This window comes from Borostomias antarcticus (assembly GCF_949987555.1).
Source record: "Borostomias antarcticus genome assembly, chromosome: 8".
Classification (NCBI taxonomy): Eukaryota; Metazoa; Chordata; class Actinopteri; order Stomiiformes; family Stomiidae; genus Borostomias; species Borostomias antarcticus.
Window position 1 is genome coordinate 7217705 of NC_140241.1, and position 15092 is coordinate 7232796.

The following is a 15092-nucleotide window of genomic DNA, read 5'->3' on the forward strand; positions in this document are numbered from 1 at the left end:
GTGGCCAGCTACAAGTCTCTGGCCAGCCTGAAGTCCAACGAGTGTCTGGCCAGTCCCACCACAGACATGACCAGCCCTGGCCTCACCCCCTCCTAAGATATCTGCCTCAAGGGCCAGAACCAACCACAGATCTACAACAACTGGAGCCACGGAGATCGCTGCTCCAAATCATTTGTACGACTCTGTGGTTCGGGTCCTGGAACCTCTGGGTTTTAATACCCAGATTATAGAAAAAAGGAAACCGGAAGCCTAGAACCTTCTTTTTTAATGTGGAGCCACAGCTGGGATTCTGAGATTGGTCCTGTCTGAGCAGCTCCAACAACACACAGGCCATAAGTCTGTCAGTTTATCATAAACTCCATCTATTGGACCAGTTGAAAAGAGCCTGAACTTTATGACAATACATGACCTCACAATTATTTATTTGATTGTTATTGTTCTTAATATGGCCTCTACATACATACATCTTTACACTTCTAGTAAAGTTCATATCAGTGCAGATAGAGATATCCTTTTTTGATCTGCACTGATACTGTATGAACTAAGATGAAAGCTGTTTGGTGGGGGTGTGTGGTGTGCATATCACCCCCCCCCCCCGTGGTCGTCTGTCAGACCAGTGCAGATGAAGGAAATGAGACAAGGAGAGGATACTACTTCACACTACTGAGATGCAGCCTTTGTGTAGCCACTTAACATAGAGGTTTTACATTCTGCTAGCAGGGGGAGAGTGATCAGTGTTACAGGTCGTCTCTCACTACTCCGTACCTCCATGGTCTCAATGCTCTAGTGAAGGAGCCGTCATGTAGGTTTGATACAGCTGATACCAACTCATGTCTGGGTACTCCTATAGACGTCTGTCACAAACACATGCTGTAGGAGATGTTTCAACGTCACTTTACTGTTTTGCTCGTTTTCAGTGGCTCTTGCTGTATAGTCCATGGCCGGCAGCATCGTTCATAGCATCGGCCCTGTGTCCAAGAGAGCCAAAGTCGGTTTACCTATATTATTATTATATACTCACCTCAGATCTAACCAATCTTGGGTTCTGTAAACATTGTTTCTGCTTGCTTTGATGCCTTATGAAAAATATGATTGATGATATGGAATGTATGTATGTCGAGCCCACAATCAGTTTTGTTAAAATGGATAGCGTTAAATGTTGTTTTTATGCACCATGCACAATTATAGGCAGATTTTTTTGTTCTCAGGAAAGGTTTTTTTGTTCTAGTGGAGGGATGACTTGAGCTCCCACATGGCTTGCGTTTAACTTTATTAGATGCACAGGGAAAATGTTCTGTGTTCTGGGTCTGTGTTCCATCCCATAGTGGTCAAAACAGGATAAATGGACCGCTGTTATCAGCCCACTGGGGTTTGCCCCTACAATCTAAAACAGCTTCCAGTCTCTTGACTGCAGGGCTGAGATGATGGGGTAGGTGTACCTGGGGTCTCTCAAGGGGAGCGGCCCGTCAAGGGAAGGAAGCACACAATGTAGTAGTTGGGATTACAATGTATAATATTGTGTGTGAAATCATTGATGTGTATCTCAATAGTGAACTCATGATTTGTCTCTTTCCATTGGTTTATTCCTGCAGTCATTTGCACATAGATTTACTGTTTTTATCCTGTCAATTTGAATAAACTCTTACAGTATGTACTTGCCAAAATAAAGATACCTCTGTATGTTGATTATTTTGCATTACACGTGGCACAGATCATACACAGCAGAGTCAATAATCAAAATGTGATTTTTATTCTCCATGGCATTTCATACAAATATTCACAACATATTCTGATCATAGTTTGAATAAAGGGAACAGGTGCAGGGGTGGTGTGATGTCTGGCTGAGTAATTCTTCTTTAGCTGAATTAACTAAAGTGTTTTTGTATCTATAAAATACTGTAACTGGCAGTACAGTACACATTTTTTTCTGAACACTAATTTTAGTCTCTCCTCCAGGGACAAAAAACACAATTTCAAGAGGTGGTAAAAAAAGAGAGACTTGAAGAGAACAGGAAGCAACTGGAAAGGAAAGAGAAAGAACTGGAGGGACAGAGATCGAGTCAACGGGCTCTAGGACTGAGACAACCATCTCTCCCATCACACTAGGGCACAGTGCACTAGACACACCACTCTTTTCAACATTATTTAGACCCAAGCTTTCAATGCCACCTACAGGCCATTATGTGAAATGCACTTCAGTAAACACGGTATTATTCCAACATTGGGAAGTGGGAGAAAGTCACTCTGGTAGACATACTGCAGCCTCTACGGGCTTGTTGAAACGCTGGAACTGCAAAGACCCACTCAGAATTCAGAGTAGCTCTATTGAAATAAGGTTATGTTTGTAGTCTACAGTGTTATATTTCCCATCAAAGTGTAAAGTGAGAGAAGTAAATTAGATTAAATGGATCTACAACTAATAATTAAGGGCTTTGAACAATGCACTGAGTGAAGGCAAAAACTAAAAGCAGCACAATGTGCAACAAAGGGTCCCCATATTCTTGTCTTCATTCCTGGTACGGCCTCCTGGCACAGCTTTCACCTCAATCACATCAAGCATCCGCTGCCAGCTTGACATACAGTAGGTATCATGCTTTCCACGTGGCTTGATCCACGTCCTCAGTTGAATGCACATGTGTGTGTGGTCACTGTTCAGGTGTTGCTGGTCTGGAGAGGGACCAGCAGCCTCGTCTGGTTGTGAGCGCGGAAGAAGGCCTTCCCAAACTCATAGGTGCTGATCATGATGGCACAGGCTGGGGCCACTTTTATCAGTCTAGGCAGAAACCCTGGGAGAGACGAGGCAGAGGAAGGAGGTAGAAATATTTCAAATTTCGCATATTCCTCCATTGTTTCCATTCTGAATTTAGCTTAATTAGAAAATGGGTGAACTAGCTCTTTAAACTGACCTACCTACAAACAGCCCAGTGACCCCATTCTGGGCCACGATCCTGCTCATCACACTCAGCGTGGAGGAGGAGGCCTGAGACGACACTGAGGACGCACACATCTCAGCTCATCACATCTCGACACAGAATCACCTATTCAACAACACTTGAGTGCGCAGTGCGCTACATGCTATACCCACGGTTCATGGCTTGGAGTTCCCCCAGCTCCACCTGCCTTCTGGTCTTGACCACGTCAAAGGGCAGTGTTGCTATGGCGGCGATCTGAGGAAAACCAACATAAAATGTGCATTTTTCCCAACCTCTCTGGCGGTGCCTTCAGAGAGAGATACATTCCCGCAGTTTCTTTTTCATAGCGCTGATTATGTTGGGTTAGAACCCCCGTAACACTGCCCTCTATCTGTGCAGAGTGGAATATCACCAGGTGTGTCCTCAGTCAGTCAGCAGTGTACTCACTGATCCAGACACGGCTCCAGCGATGAAGGTGATGGCAAATGTGGGCTCTCTGGTGTTATAGTGTTCACACAGCCACACCTTGCCCTTCTCATAGTTGTACCAGTACATAGCTGAAGGGGACACAGACACAGAACTCATTCTCATTACCCCTAGTATTACTAGTTCACACTGTAGCCTATAGAAGATGAAGAAACTAACAGAGCCATTATTTTCATAGAGAGAGAGAGAGAGAGAGAGAGAGAGAAAGGTGGTTAGAGCCAGCGTGTTGCTCGGTACCTGAGAAAGGCACATCTCTCAACAGCGTGGGCCCCCAGCCCCTCCATAGTGACGTCCAGCCCTCTGTTTGTACTGCAGAGCGGATGCACTCACTCAGCTCCCTGTAGGACTGCTTCTGAGACTGCAGCTTAGTACGGATCAGCTCCAACGGGCTGATCACCGTAGCAGAGCCCACTGACACACAGGGAGAGGGACCGTTACTTTACCCTCAGATACTGAGAGGTAAACTCACAATTCATATAGAGCTTGCTAACAGAGAAGGGAGTTGAGAAAATGTTATTGCACACACTGTAAACAGAGCCTAATAGATAGAAAAGATCACATTGTATAAACAATGTATGGGGGGGTCACTGGTTTCTAGCCTGGTACGACGATCCTGTTCTCGCAAGCTCACATTCTGTTTCACTAACGCAGAACGGTCTGGCCTTTGCCTCCTCCAGAGCGATTATGCCAAAATCCAGACCATACCGGGCCAATCAGGGACTGTGTTTTAACTGCTGTCCCGCCCCACAGTGGAAAGCAGCCCCTGATTGGTTCGTGTCCCTGCCGCTCGCTAAACAAACATGGCGGCTCCCGAAGCAATGAGTGGTAACATTAACGTTAGATGAATAAACGCAGCTATAAGTGCAGTTATTGCAGAAATAGACTTAATCACAACACTTAAACAAGAACAAGAGTATGCACTAGTGGAGTTTCTCGGTGGAAAAGACGTTTTTGCTGTTCTTCCGACTGGATTTGGCAAAAGTTTGCTAAACGCTGAGTGGCTGAAGGTGTTTGTCTGTCAAGGCAAGTATAATCGCTCTCTATGGGGCGAAGGCCAGACCGATATTGCGGAGCGAAGCAGTGAGCTCGCTAGATCGGGATGGTCATACCAGGCTAACTGGTTTCAGCACTGGACAGCTACACTGTCTTCTTGCCTCAATATGGCACTGCCCAGTGCTGAAAAGGGGATGGGGTCCCAGTGTGACCTGTGGGTCAGAGTTGAGAGGTCAACTCACCTCTGGCCACGGCTCCTGCCAGGAGTGGGGCCTCCTCTGTGTGGGAGCCCATCCTGAGCCTCAGGGCTGCACACAGCTGGTCGTAACACGTGAAGTAGATCACCGTTGCCGGGACGGCCATGACTCTGCACATCAGTCATCATTACAACCATTATACTGTACACTAACAGATGAAATAACACACAGTCACAACCCCTCACAACACCATTAGCATACCACTCAGACAGAACTCAGAAATAAGGGGATAAAAATCGAATACTGCCGTGCAAACTATGCCATAATTACCATAGTATTCCGACACACCGATTTGTGAGCAAAGAATATGAGTGACCATGTCTGACTGAGAAGTCAAAAAGTTCATAGAGCTCAATACAGACGTGGAAAACTGAAGAAGAAGGAAACCCAAACAAATGAATTATCAATAGGCTATGACTCTGCGGAATAGCAGTGGAGCAACCACTCAAGAACATAAATCAGCTAAGGGGCCAGATGAATAAGTGATGAGACATAAAAACACCAGACTTCAGACGCACAGGGTTGGTGGGAGACCGCTCCATAAGGACCTGATTCCTTCCCGGCGGACTATCTTCACAAAGGCATCCTGCAGCAAGAGGGAAAACAGATTAGATGCAGTAAGTGAAACACAGAACGAACAAGTGGCCTTTCTACCTTAGAGAAGGAGGGTTGAAGAGAGGAAGGAGGGTTGGAGGGAGGAAGGAGGGAGGGTTGTGTTAGAGGCCTTTACCAAGGTGCCATTGAAGTGACCTGGGGCCTTGTACCATGCCTTGGAGTTGCCGTTGTCACACACACAGATGTGGTCCATGAGGCCATTACAGTACAAAAAGCATTTCCCTGGAAAAGAGTGGGATGCAAATATTTTTTCAGTAATCCAGTAATATTAAGTGTCTCTGTACTTGTACCCACCCATAACATATATTTGAATTTGATTTTTTGGGAAGGATAGCACCTTGAGATGCAACATCTCGTTTACAAGGGGGTCCTATTTCTTCTTACATACCTTTGGGGAAGGGGGTTTTCTGAGCTTGAAGTCTGATCTTCACAACATCCAATGGTGTCACTGTAAACACACAGCCTGATCTATATCAACATACTGCATGGTATTTCATTAACCTAAAGTCTCAACATCAATAGAATCTAATACCACCAGCAATTTACAGTATCTACCATCAGCCTATATAGTACATTGTGTTCTGTTCACTGTCTGCACACAGTAGCACACTATTGTACAGACGGTAGATAGGCTACATTGCTGGTAATGGATTACATTGATGTTTGCAGAGATATTGAGGTTAATAAAATATCATTCAGTATGTTGATATGGTGACATTTGATTGAGAGACAGATGCAGCTCATTTGCTCACCTAACAGTGACGTGAGGACAGCTCCAGAGCAGGATGCAATCATCTGCTGAAGCGGGGTAATGCCATTGGCACCGGGAGCAGGATTTTGACCATTCATCACTGCCTGAAAGACATAGAAAGCAACAACTAACTTTAATTTTAGAACAGCGCAATTAAATTCTAGTTGGTACTACCACATGCTACAGAAGATCAATAATCAGTTGTGTTACAGTACGCTAGTTAGGGACGTTTACACCAGGACCAAACGCTTTAACGTTTACTGTACTCGACTATTCTATTTGTAAACTCTGACAGCACCTGAATCCGATGCGAATCGAAGTCATGAATCTGATCATCTAAATCTTGAAGTCAGTAGTGCTAGCTGGTAACCGTCATTCCATGGTCATGCTGTCTAGCCCATAAGCATGGGTTCGGGGTAAATGATCGCGCTGAATAACTTACACAACAGAGTAGTTGTATAGATATTTTGACATTGAGCGAAGCAGTTTGAGTTTGAGATCAATTGAGAATTAAAAAATAAAATCGACCAGGTGTGTTGTTAAATATCGAATCAGATACAGTTTCACAGACATTTTCGTATTATATATTTGCTTTCTTTTTAAATGTTGACTTTGAGAAGGGAGGAATGCTTGGAAACTTAGCATTCAAAACGCAAGTTAGCTTTTATGCTAGGCTCGTTGACAGGGTTGCCAGGTTAAAGGAAACCATTATTTAATAATTATTTTCTCTAACGTGTAAACACAGGCATGGGGGGTGGCGGCGTTCGTTCACGTATTCTGTCTCAACCACGCCATGTAATGTGAATTGCGATCGAGAATCGCTATATTGTTGAGACACCGGGGAAATCGGCGAAAAACATTAACTGTTGAAAACAGACTCGTGTGGGGGGTTCATATGAACATGGCAACCCTGCCCACTGTCCACTAACCTTTGGGCTGAAGCGGGAAAGAAGAAACAGGGAAAGTAGGCAGCTAGCTAACATAGAAGATACTAAAAGTATCTAGTTAGCTAGTTTGATACATTATGTTGGTGTGCATGCAAAGAAATCCTCCTAGCTACAAGTCGGTAGGCTCGCATGAGTTGGCTAGTTTGGAACTTTGTTTGATAACAACACAACAGTAACCGACGTCGTTGAAAGCTGAGCAGTGCACTTCCTTCCCCGGTAATTTAAAAATGGACAGTGTTGCCTTGTAACGACAAGATAACCGGACTTTGTCATCCTCCTTATTTAATTTGCTTCACGTGTAGAAATGTTTTACAAATGATAGCTAACGATTAGTTGTTGTATTTAAGTAACGGTACCGTCTTTGTTTACACGGCAGCAGAGATCTTGTTGTCTTCACACATGACATTGCATAACATGAAACCCAGACGTATTCAAAAGGCTTCAAAGCCCACTTTGCAAGGTATGACTTCATTTGCTAACTTTAGTTCTATTATTTCCGAAGATCTGAACTTTTAGTCTCGAAAGTTGGCACAATTTGGTGTACCTTAGTAACATTAATATACTGAATTCAAAACAAATCTCTTTTTGCTTTTGAACGTCTTGTGTTTCCTGATTTAATTCATTCAGATCCGAAGGTTGTTGACAATGGGCATATGTCAGCATCAAAGAGCCAAGCTAAAGCACCCGGTGAAACCTGTCCTGTACCCAACAACAAGCCTTTCACAGGGAAAGTGTTCTATCTCGATTTACCAAGTAAGAGAGCAGAGGCACTGGAGAATGACATCAAAAAGTTAGGAGGGGTAAGTGAATGCTTCCTACCTACACGTGTTCTCCAGCCTCACAATAGATAGATAACCATTTGTAGCCCAGATGTGTCAATGTTCCTCCCTCTGGCCACCTGTTATCTGCATCTAATTCTGTCACCAAGTAGGAATCATTCCTGGCCTCTTTTTTCTTCTTCTTAACTACATGTCTGCTTCCTCACACGTCTTTCTCTCAGATCGTTGAGAAGTTCTTCAGTAAAGAGATAAAGTACCTGGTGTCTAATAAAAGGGAGGCCAGATATGTGCAGTACCTGGGGTGCGACTCACCCGTCCCCAGCCCTGACTCTGGACACAGCTCTCCACACCCACGGGCTGCCCGCCGCAAGGACAGCATCAAGGCCAGCTTCCATGGCCAAGCTGATACTGTGAGTCCAAACACTAATGTTCTGTCTGTCTTTTTTGGTTCACTGACTCATAAGTTATGTTGAATGTATTTACTGATACGTTGTGTTTAGTGTATTCCTCCTGACACTATCTCCCCCCCCCCTCTCTCTCTGTTATCTTGCAGGTGGTCACAAGTAGAGGGAAGTCATTGGTGGAGAGAGTGGTAAAAGAACAGGTCTGTGTCAATGTCATCTTCGCTATTTGCTAATTATTTGCTATTGCCAAGCTATTTCTCAAGGACATGTTACTTGTTGTAATACTCTTTAAAGGACCGTAAGGAAAGTATGCAATTTGAATTTCAATACAGCGGTCCAAGATGTTTGTTTTGCTGTTTGTTTGTTTTTAGGAAAGGATACAAATGAACAAGATCCTGTCAAATGCCCTAGAGTGGGGAGTGAAAATCCTCTACATTGACGGTATCATCTGTCCATTTGATAGCAAATACATTCCTCACTGGAATTGATGCCAATGAATCTTAACAAAAACAGATATCCTTAAGTTTATGTATAGTACTTTTCTTTTGCAGATATAATAGCATATGTTGAAAAGAAGAAAAAGAATATCAGCACGCAGCACACTGAAACTACTGCTGCCAAAAAAAGTGTGAGTTGTGTTTCTTATCGACAAGCCCATAATGGAAGGTTAGGAGAGTTAATTCATTTCAATTCAGTCAGTGACAAGCCGCCATCACAACAGCCCCCTTCTCAGCTCATTATTAGGGGCCAAGCCCCGAAGGGGCGAAGACCCTATTGTAATTGGTAGTTTTATTAGGGGCCAAGCCCCGAAGGGGCGAAGACCCTATTGTTATTGGTAGTGTTATTAGGGGCCAAGCCCCGAAGGGGGCGAAGCCCCTATTGTAATTGATGGTATTATTATTATTATTATTATTATTTATCTGCCATGGAAGTCTATGGCAGGCCCTATAACCGACTGGTCGCTTTTTACGAAACAAGGCAGAGTCATAGAGGCTTAGGCCCCGCAGAAGTGAAGCAAGTCTCACATGGATTGGCCAAAAGGGGGCGCTATAGCAGCCGACTGAATTTGCGAACTTTGAACAGGCATATCTCAGGCCCCGTTTGACCTACAGACATGACACTTTGCACACATATGTCTCTCCTCATGATGAACAAATTTGCCTCAAGGACCCATAACTTCCGGTTATATAGATTTTCCGCCATTTTGAATTTTTTGAAAAATGCTTAAAATCTATCTCCTCCTAGAGACTTTGACCAATCTGCATGACATCCGGTAGACACAATCTAGGGAACAATATCTAAAATTCCATCTCGGCAAAAGTTGAAAAAGTTAAATATAACAGCAACTATGAGCCAATGAAATTTGCAGAGTTCGTGGCTTTTCACATAAAGGGGTATCATTTCTTAAGGGTTGTGCAGAACACCATGCCACTTTGTAGACATCTCTGCAGATATAACCTGAGGCGGCCACTGCATTATTGGCCCAATAAAACCAAATGGGGGCGCTAGAGAGCTCATTTTCATTTTAGGCCTAACCGCCATGCAGAGTTTTCCGAAAAACAGTACAGTGGTACCACGGTATGTCTAATGGTGACTGGAGAAAGAAGAGCCTGATTGGCCACATGGTGGTGCTATAACAAGCCAAAATACATAAAAGGGGCTAAAATGCAAACTTTGAACGGTCATATCTCATGCCCCATTGGAGCTAGATTCTTGGAAGCTTTGGAGGCATATATGGCTCATCAGGTTGAACAAATTTGCCTCAAGGAGCCATGACTTCAGATTATGTTAATTTGCAACAAATAAGCATTTTTTGAAAAACACTTGAAATCTATCTCCTCCTAGGAAGTTTTGTCAATCTACATGAAGCACAGTATATATAATCTAGCAATGAATATCTAAAGTTCCATCTCGGCATAATTTAGAAAACTTAATGAAAATAGCCACTGTGAGCAATTGAATATTGCAGAGGGTGTGGCTTTTCACAAAAAGGCATATAACTTCTGAAGGAATGCATGGAACACCACAAAACGTTGTGTTCATATCAACAATGTCAGCCTGAGGCAAAGCCTCCATTACTGGCCAGAATAATCTGAATGGCGGCGCTAGAGAGCTCATTTCCTGTTCAGGCCTAACCGCTTGGATGGTATTTCCGAAAACAGATATAGTAGTACCAGAGCATATCTTGAGGTAACTGAAGAAATATGAAGCAGTTAGGCCAAAGGGTGGCGCTATAACGAGTCAAAATTCTTAAAAGTGGCTTAAACGCAATTGATTGCTGTAGCGCCCCCCGTGGCTAAATGGGGTTCATAATGCTTGTATACGTAGCTGATGGCATGCTCTACAACTTACTAATGGGGCGCAACACTGTCAGATTACATTTTGATGTTTATATAAGCATTGTTGTGCAAAGGGACCCCAATTGCACTTTCATTGTATTTTCATTGCTAGAATTAAACCAATGTGTCCTCTCTTCTTATATGAAGAATGTGCTTGTTTAACTGAAATAATCAAGATCACTACAATTGAATGCATATGGACTCCACTTTAGTTTGACAGTAATCATTCAGGTCAATTGGATGGAAATGTAGACCTTAAATTACATAGCCTACTTACACCAAATGTATGGGTAGGAGAGGGGCATTCTTTTGAAAACTGTGAGGTTAAGAGAGAAACAAGAATTGTGAGTGTTGTTCACAGATTGCTGAATTGTCAAGCTATCCCTGCAGTGATACTTGATGGTAAAGGTGGGTCTCCCAGGCAGATGGAAGGCCTGGACAATGACCAGGTGGGATGTTGACATGCAGAGAAATAGTCACATGCATAGCTCAAATGTGGCTATGGCAGATGTTAGCCATGTTTCTGTTACACAAATGCAATCAGCGTTCATAAAGAATTGATGTGTGTGTACATCTTTGAAGTCTGCTTTAAGACTGGATATTGTATAGAGCCATTGTAAATTAACTGGCTTTTGTAGGAGTCAGTGTGTGAGAGGCATTTAGTGTAAAATGTGACATAGGTAGAGAGGTGATAGTTGGAGAAGGGTGCAAATGAGATTAAACTAGGGAATGTTATGACAGGTTTGATGGGAAGGTTAGTTGTCCAAAGAGTAACGAGTGCAGTATGTGTATTGTATGTGGCATGGGTGACAAACTGGATGGTAGAGTGGTAAAGAGTATCAAGTTTGGAAAGTGTACTTTTTGCAGTATATAGCTTACACACTTCAACCAGGGAGAGGGTTTTAGCCTTTAATCTAAACACTTCATCCTGGGAGAGGACAGTAGCCCACAGACTACATAGCCTACTTACACCAAGTGTAGGGGGGGCATTCTTCTGGAAACTGTGAGGTGTAGAGAGAAACAAAAGTTGTGAGTGTTCTTCATAGGTAGCTGAATTATCAAGAAATCCCCGCACTGAGACTTGATGGTAAAGGTGGGCCTTCCAGGCAGATGGAAGGCCGGGAGAATGATCATGTGGCATGTAGACATGCAGAGAAATAGGTTCTAAAACATATGTACCAAAATAGAATGAATGTAATGAGATTCTAAAAATGACCTGACTCTCACTTGACGCTGTCAGATGAATTAAATGTGAATGCAGTTGTATAATGATGATGATGATGATGATGATCATGGTGATCATGGTGATGATGATACTGTTGCATGAATTTGACCTGATTCTCCTGGTCAGGCGACATAGATGCTCACATGCATAGCTCCAATGTAGCTATGGCGTGTTTTCCTCGTTGGCTTTGATGCGTTCATTGTGCTTGGCCCCGTTATTGCTGCTTGCAGCTATATTATTAGGGGCCAAGCCCCGTAGGGGCGAAGACCCTATTGTAATTGGTAGTGTTATTATTATTATTATTATTATTAGGGGCCAGGCAGCGTAGCTGCCGGAACCCTATTGTATTTGCCTATATTATTATTATTATTATTATAATTATTATTATTCTCCATCTTCCACTGAAGTCTAACTTCCCATGGACAAAAAATCACCAAAATTTGCACATAGCTCCAGTACTATATCCAAAGTCCTCAACCTGCATTGTAGGTCAATAAACCTGAAGGTGGCGCTACAGCAACAGTCTAAAGTTTAAAACTTAAAAAAATCATAACAAATCAGCCATAGGTGCTATCACTGTAAAACCACCACGTGAATGTAGTCCCAAGTGAGACAAAACCTTCATACACTTTGACCTTGCAGGAATTTTGAAGTCCATCACTCTGATTTCTTCATAAACTGTAAAACCTATCAAACATATCTCCTCCCACATTTTTTGTTCAATTGACACCAAAATGAATATACTGTATCTACAGACTGTCCTTACCAAAGGATCCTCACAGATTTTTGAAATATAAAAAATTGAGCCCACAGCACATCAAAGAGTTTCACTGTTAACAGTTTTGTATACAGTTCCTATTAATTCTCGCCAAATCAATGTCTGATCATCCTCATAAAAAGTGACAACATTGGCCACATATCCAAGATGTAGTATGATTTCTTTCAGAATTTTATCTCAAAAATTGAATTTTTAAAAATATGTTTAATTCTGTCCTCTGAAACCAACACTTCATACAGAGAAAACTACGTTACCCACAATCCAACGCAAGCTCCACGAATCGGAGACATCGCTGTTGGCAACCCTACCCAACCCCCGCCGAGGATTACAATGACTAAATCGATTGATTGGCAACTGACTGAGTACACAGCTGCTGAAGTTAATGTTCAATTATGAAAAAAAAGCTAACAAAACCTGTAACCCACATTTTTCAATCAATTAACACTAAAGTTGCTACACTGGATCTTCAAACTGTCATTCACAAACTCATTGACCAGATTATTGAATTATCAAAATTGAGCTTACAATGCATCAAAATGTTTTACTTATTATTATTATTCTCCATCTTCCACTGAAGTCTAACTTCCTGTGGACAAAAAATCACCAACATTTGCACATAGCTCCAGTACTATACCCAAAGTCCTCAATCTGCATTGTAGGTCAATAAAGCTGAAGGTGGCGCTACAGCAACAGTCTAAAGTTTAAAACTTTAAAAAATCATAACAAATCAGCCATAGGTGCCATCACTGTAAAACAACCACATGAATGTAGTACCAAGTGAGACAAAACTTTCATACACTCTGACCTTGCAGGAATTTTGAAGTCAATCACTCTGATTTTTTCATAAACTGTAAAACCTATCAAACCTATCTCCTCCCACATCTTTTGTTCAATTGACACCAAAATTGATATACTGTATCTTCAGACGGTCCGTACCAAACGATCCTCACAGATTATTGAAATATGAACAATTGAGCCCACAGCACATCAAAAGGTTTTACTGTAAACAGTTCTGTATACAGTTCCTATTAATTCTCGCCAAATCAATGTCTGATCATCCTCATAAAAAGTGACAACATTGGCCACATATCTAAGATGTAGTGTGATTTATTTCAGAATTTTATCTCAAAAATTGAATTTTTAAAAATATGTTTAATTCTGTCCTCTGAAACCAACACTACATACAGAGAAAACTACATTACCCACAATCCAACGCAAGCTCCGGAGACATCGCTGTTGGCAACCCTACCCAGCCCCCGCCGAGGATTACAATGACTAAATCGATTGATTGGCAACTGACTGAGTACACAGCTGCTGAAGTTAATGGTCAATTATGAAGAAAAGCAGACAAAACCTGTAAAAATTAATAAACATATCTCATCCCACATTTTTCAATCAATTAACACCACACAACTTGCTCCACTGGATGTTCAGACTGTAATTCACAAACTCATTGACCAGATTGTTGAATTATCAAAATCGAGCTTACAACGCATCAAAATGTTTTACAAATGTTTTATGATACGATATGAATGTACAAAATTAACATTGGAATGTCAACTTTCTTGTTGTCCTCCTATTCGCTCGCTTATTGCTCCTAAACTTGTCGGAAATTGCCTGGCCCCGCCTCATCGCTGCGAAGCAGCTTTAATTATTATTCTTTTTCCGCCATGGGAGCCTATGCCAGGCCCTATAGCCGATTGGTAACTTTTTACGACACTTTGCAAGATGGTAGAGGCTTATGGCCCGAAGCCATGGAGCAAGTCTCAAATTGATTGGCCAAAAGGGGGCGCTATAGCAGCCGACTGAAGTTGCGAACTTTGAACAGGCATATCTCAGGCCCCGTTTGACCTACAGACATGACACTTTGCACACATATGTCTCTCCTCATGATGAACAAATTTGCCTCAAGGACCCATAACTTCCGGTTATATAGATTTTCCGCCATCTTGAATTTTTTGAAAAACGCTTAAAATCTATCTCCTCCTAGAGACTTTGACCAATCTGCATGAAATCCTTTACACACAATCTAGGGAACGATATCTAAAATTCCATCTCGGCAAAAGTTTAAAAAGTTACATTTAGCAGCAACTATGAGCCAATGAAAATGGCATAGGGCGTGGCTTTTCACATAAAGTGGTATACTTTCTTAAGGGTTGTGCAGAACACCACGCCACTTGGTAGACATCTGTGCAGATATAACCTGAGGCGGCCACTGCATTATTGGCCCAATTAAACCAAATGGGGGCGCTAGAGAGCTAATTTTTAGTTTAGGCCTAACCGCCATGCAGAGCTTTCCGAACCACGGTACAGTGGTACCAGGGTATGTCTCATGGTCACTGGAGAAAGAAGAGCCTGATTGGCCACAGGGTGGCGCTATAACAAGACAAAATACATAAAAGGGGCTAAAATGCTAACTTTGAAAGGTCATATCTCATGCCCCGTTGGAGCTAGAGTCATGACGCTTTGGAGGCATATATGACTCATCAGGTTGAACAAATTTGCCTCAAGGAGCCATAACTTCAGATTATGTTAATTTGCAACAATCTTGCATTTTTTGAAAAACACTTAAAATCTATCTCCTCATAGGAAGTTTTGTCAATCTA

General features: G+C 42.3%; 3 protein-coding genes across 4 annotated transcripts in view; 2 read left to right on the forward strand and 1 right to left on the reverse strand.

The window, feature by feature from the left end:
- The window catches only part of rundc3b (RUN domain containing 3b), a gene marked incomplete at both ends in the record, with an annotated part of 9591 nt that extends 9495 nt beyond the window's left edge, over window positions 1-96 (forward strand). For both annotated transcript variants that reach the window (XM_084441733.1, XM_084441734.1), the window contains one exon: window positions 1-96. This exon is cut by the window's left edge and continues 50 nt beyond it. In XM_084441733.1, coding sequence (XP_084297859.1) covers window positions 1-96 — 96 coding nt within the window.
- A 1776-nt stretch (window positions 97-1872) lies between these two features.
- Window positions 1873-6448, reverse strand: slc25a40 (solute carrier family 25 member 40). Its single transcript, XM_084442644.1, has 11 exons — window positions 6313-6448; window positions 6016-6118; window positions 5652-5711; window positions 5379-5485; window positions 5167-5234; window positions 4634-4758; window positions 3636-3809; window positions 3360-3469; window positions 3086-3167; window positions 2911-2991; window positions 1873-2786 (listed from the first exon to the last, which is right to left on the reverse strand). Exons 2-11 carry the CDS (start codon window positions 6110-6112, stop codon window positions 2653-2655), a joined length of 1038 nt encoding a protein of 345 aa, XP_084298770.1. The 5' UTR covers window positions 6113-6118; window positions 6313-6448; the 3' UTR covers window positions 1873-2652.
- Window positions 6449-7030: 582 nt separating this feature from the next.
- The window catches only part of dbf4 (DBF4-CDC7 kinase regulatory subunit), a 67305-nt gene continuing 59243 nt past the window's right edge, over window positions 7031-15092 (forward strand). Inside the window, exons 1-7 of the mRNA XM_084441680.1 lie at window positions 7031-7177; window positions 7341-7421; window positions 7589-7761; window positions 7962-8150; window positions 8294-8344; window positions 8516-8585; window positions 8696-8772. Coding sequence (XP_084297806.1) covers window positions 7361-7421; window positions 7589-7761; window positions 7962-8150; window positions 8294-8344; window positions 8516-8585; window positions 8696-8772 — 621 coding nt within the window. The 5' untranslated portion in view covers window positions 7031-7177; window positions 7341-7360. The remainder of the gene's footprint in view (window positions 7178-7340; window positions 7422-7588; window positions 7762-7961; window positions 8151-8293; window positions 8345-8515; window positions 8586-8695; window positions 8773-15092) is intronic.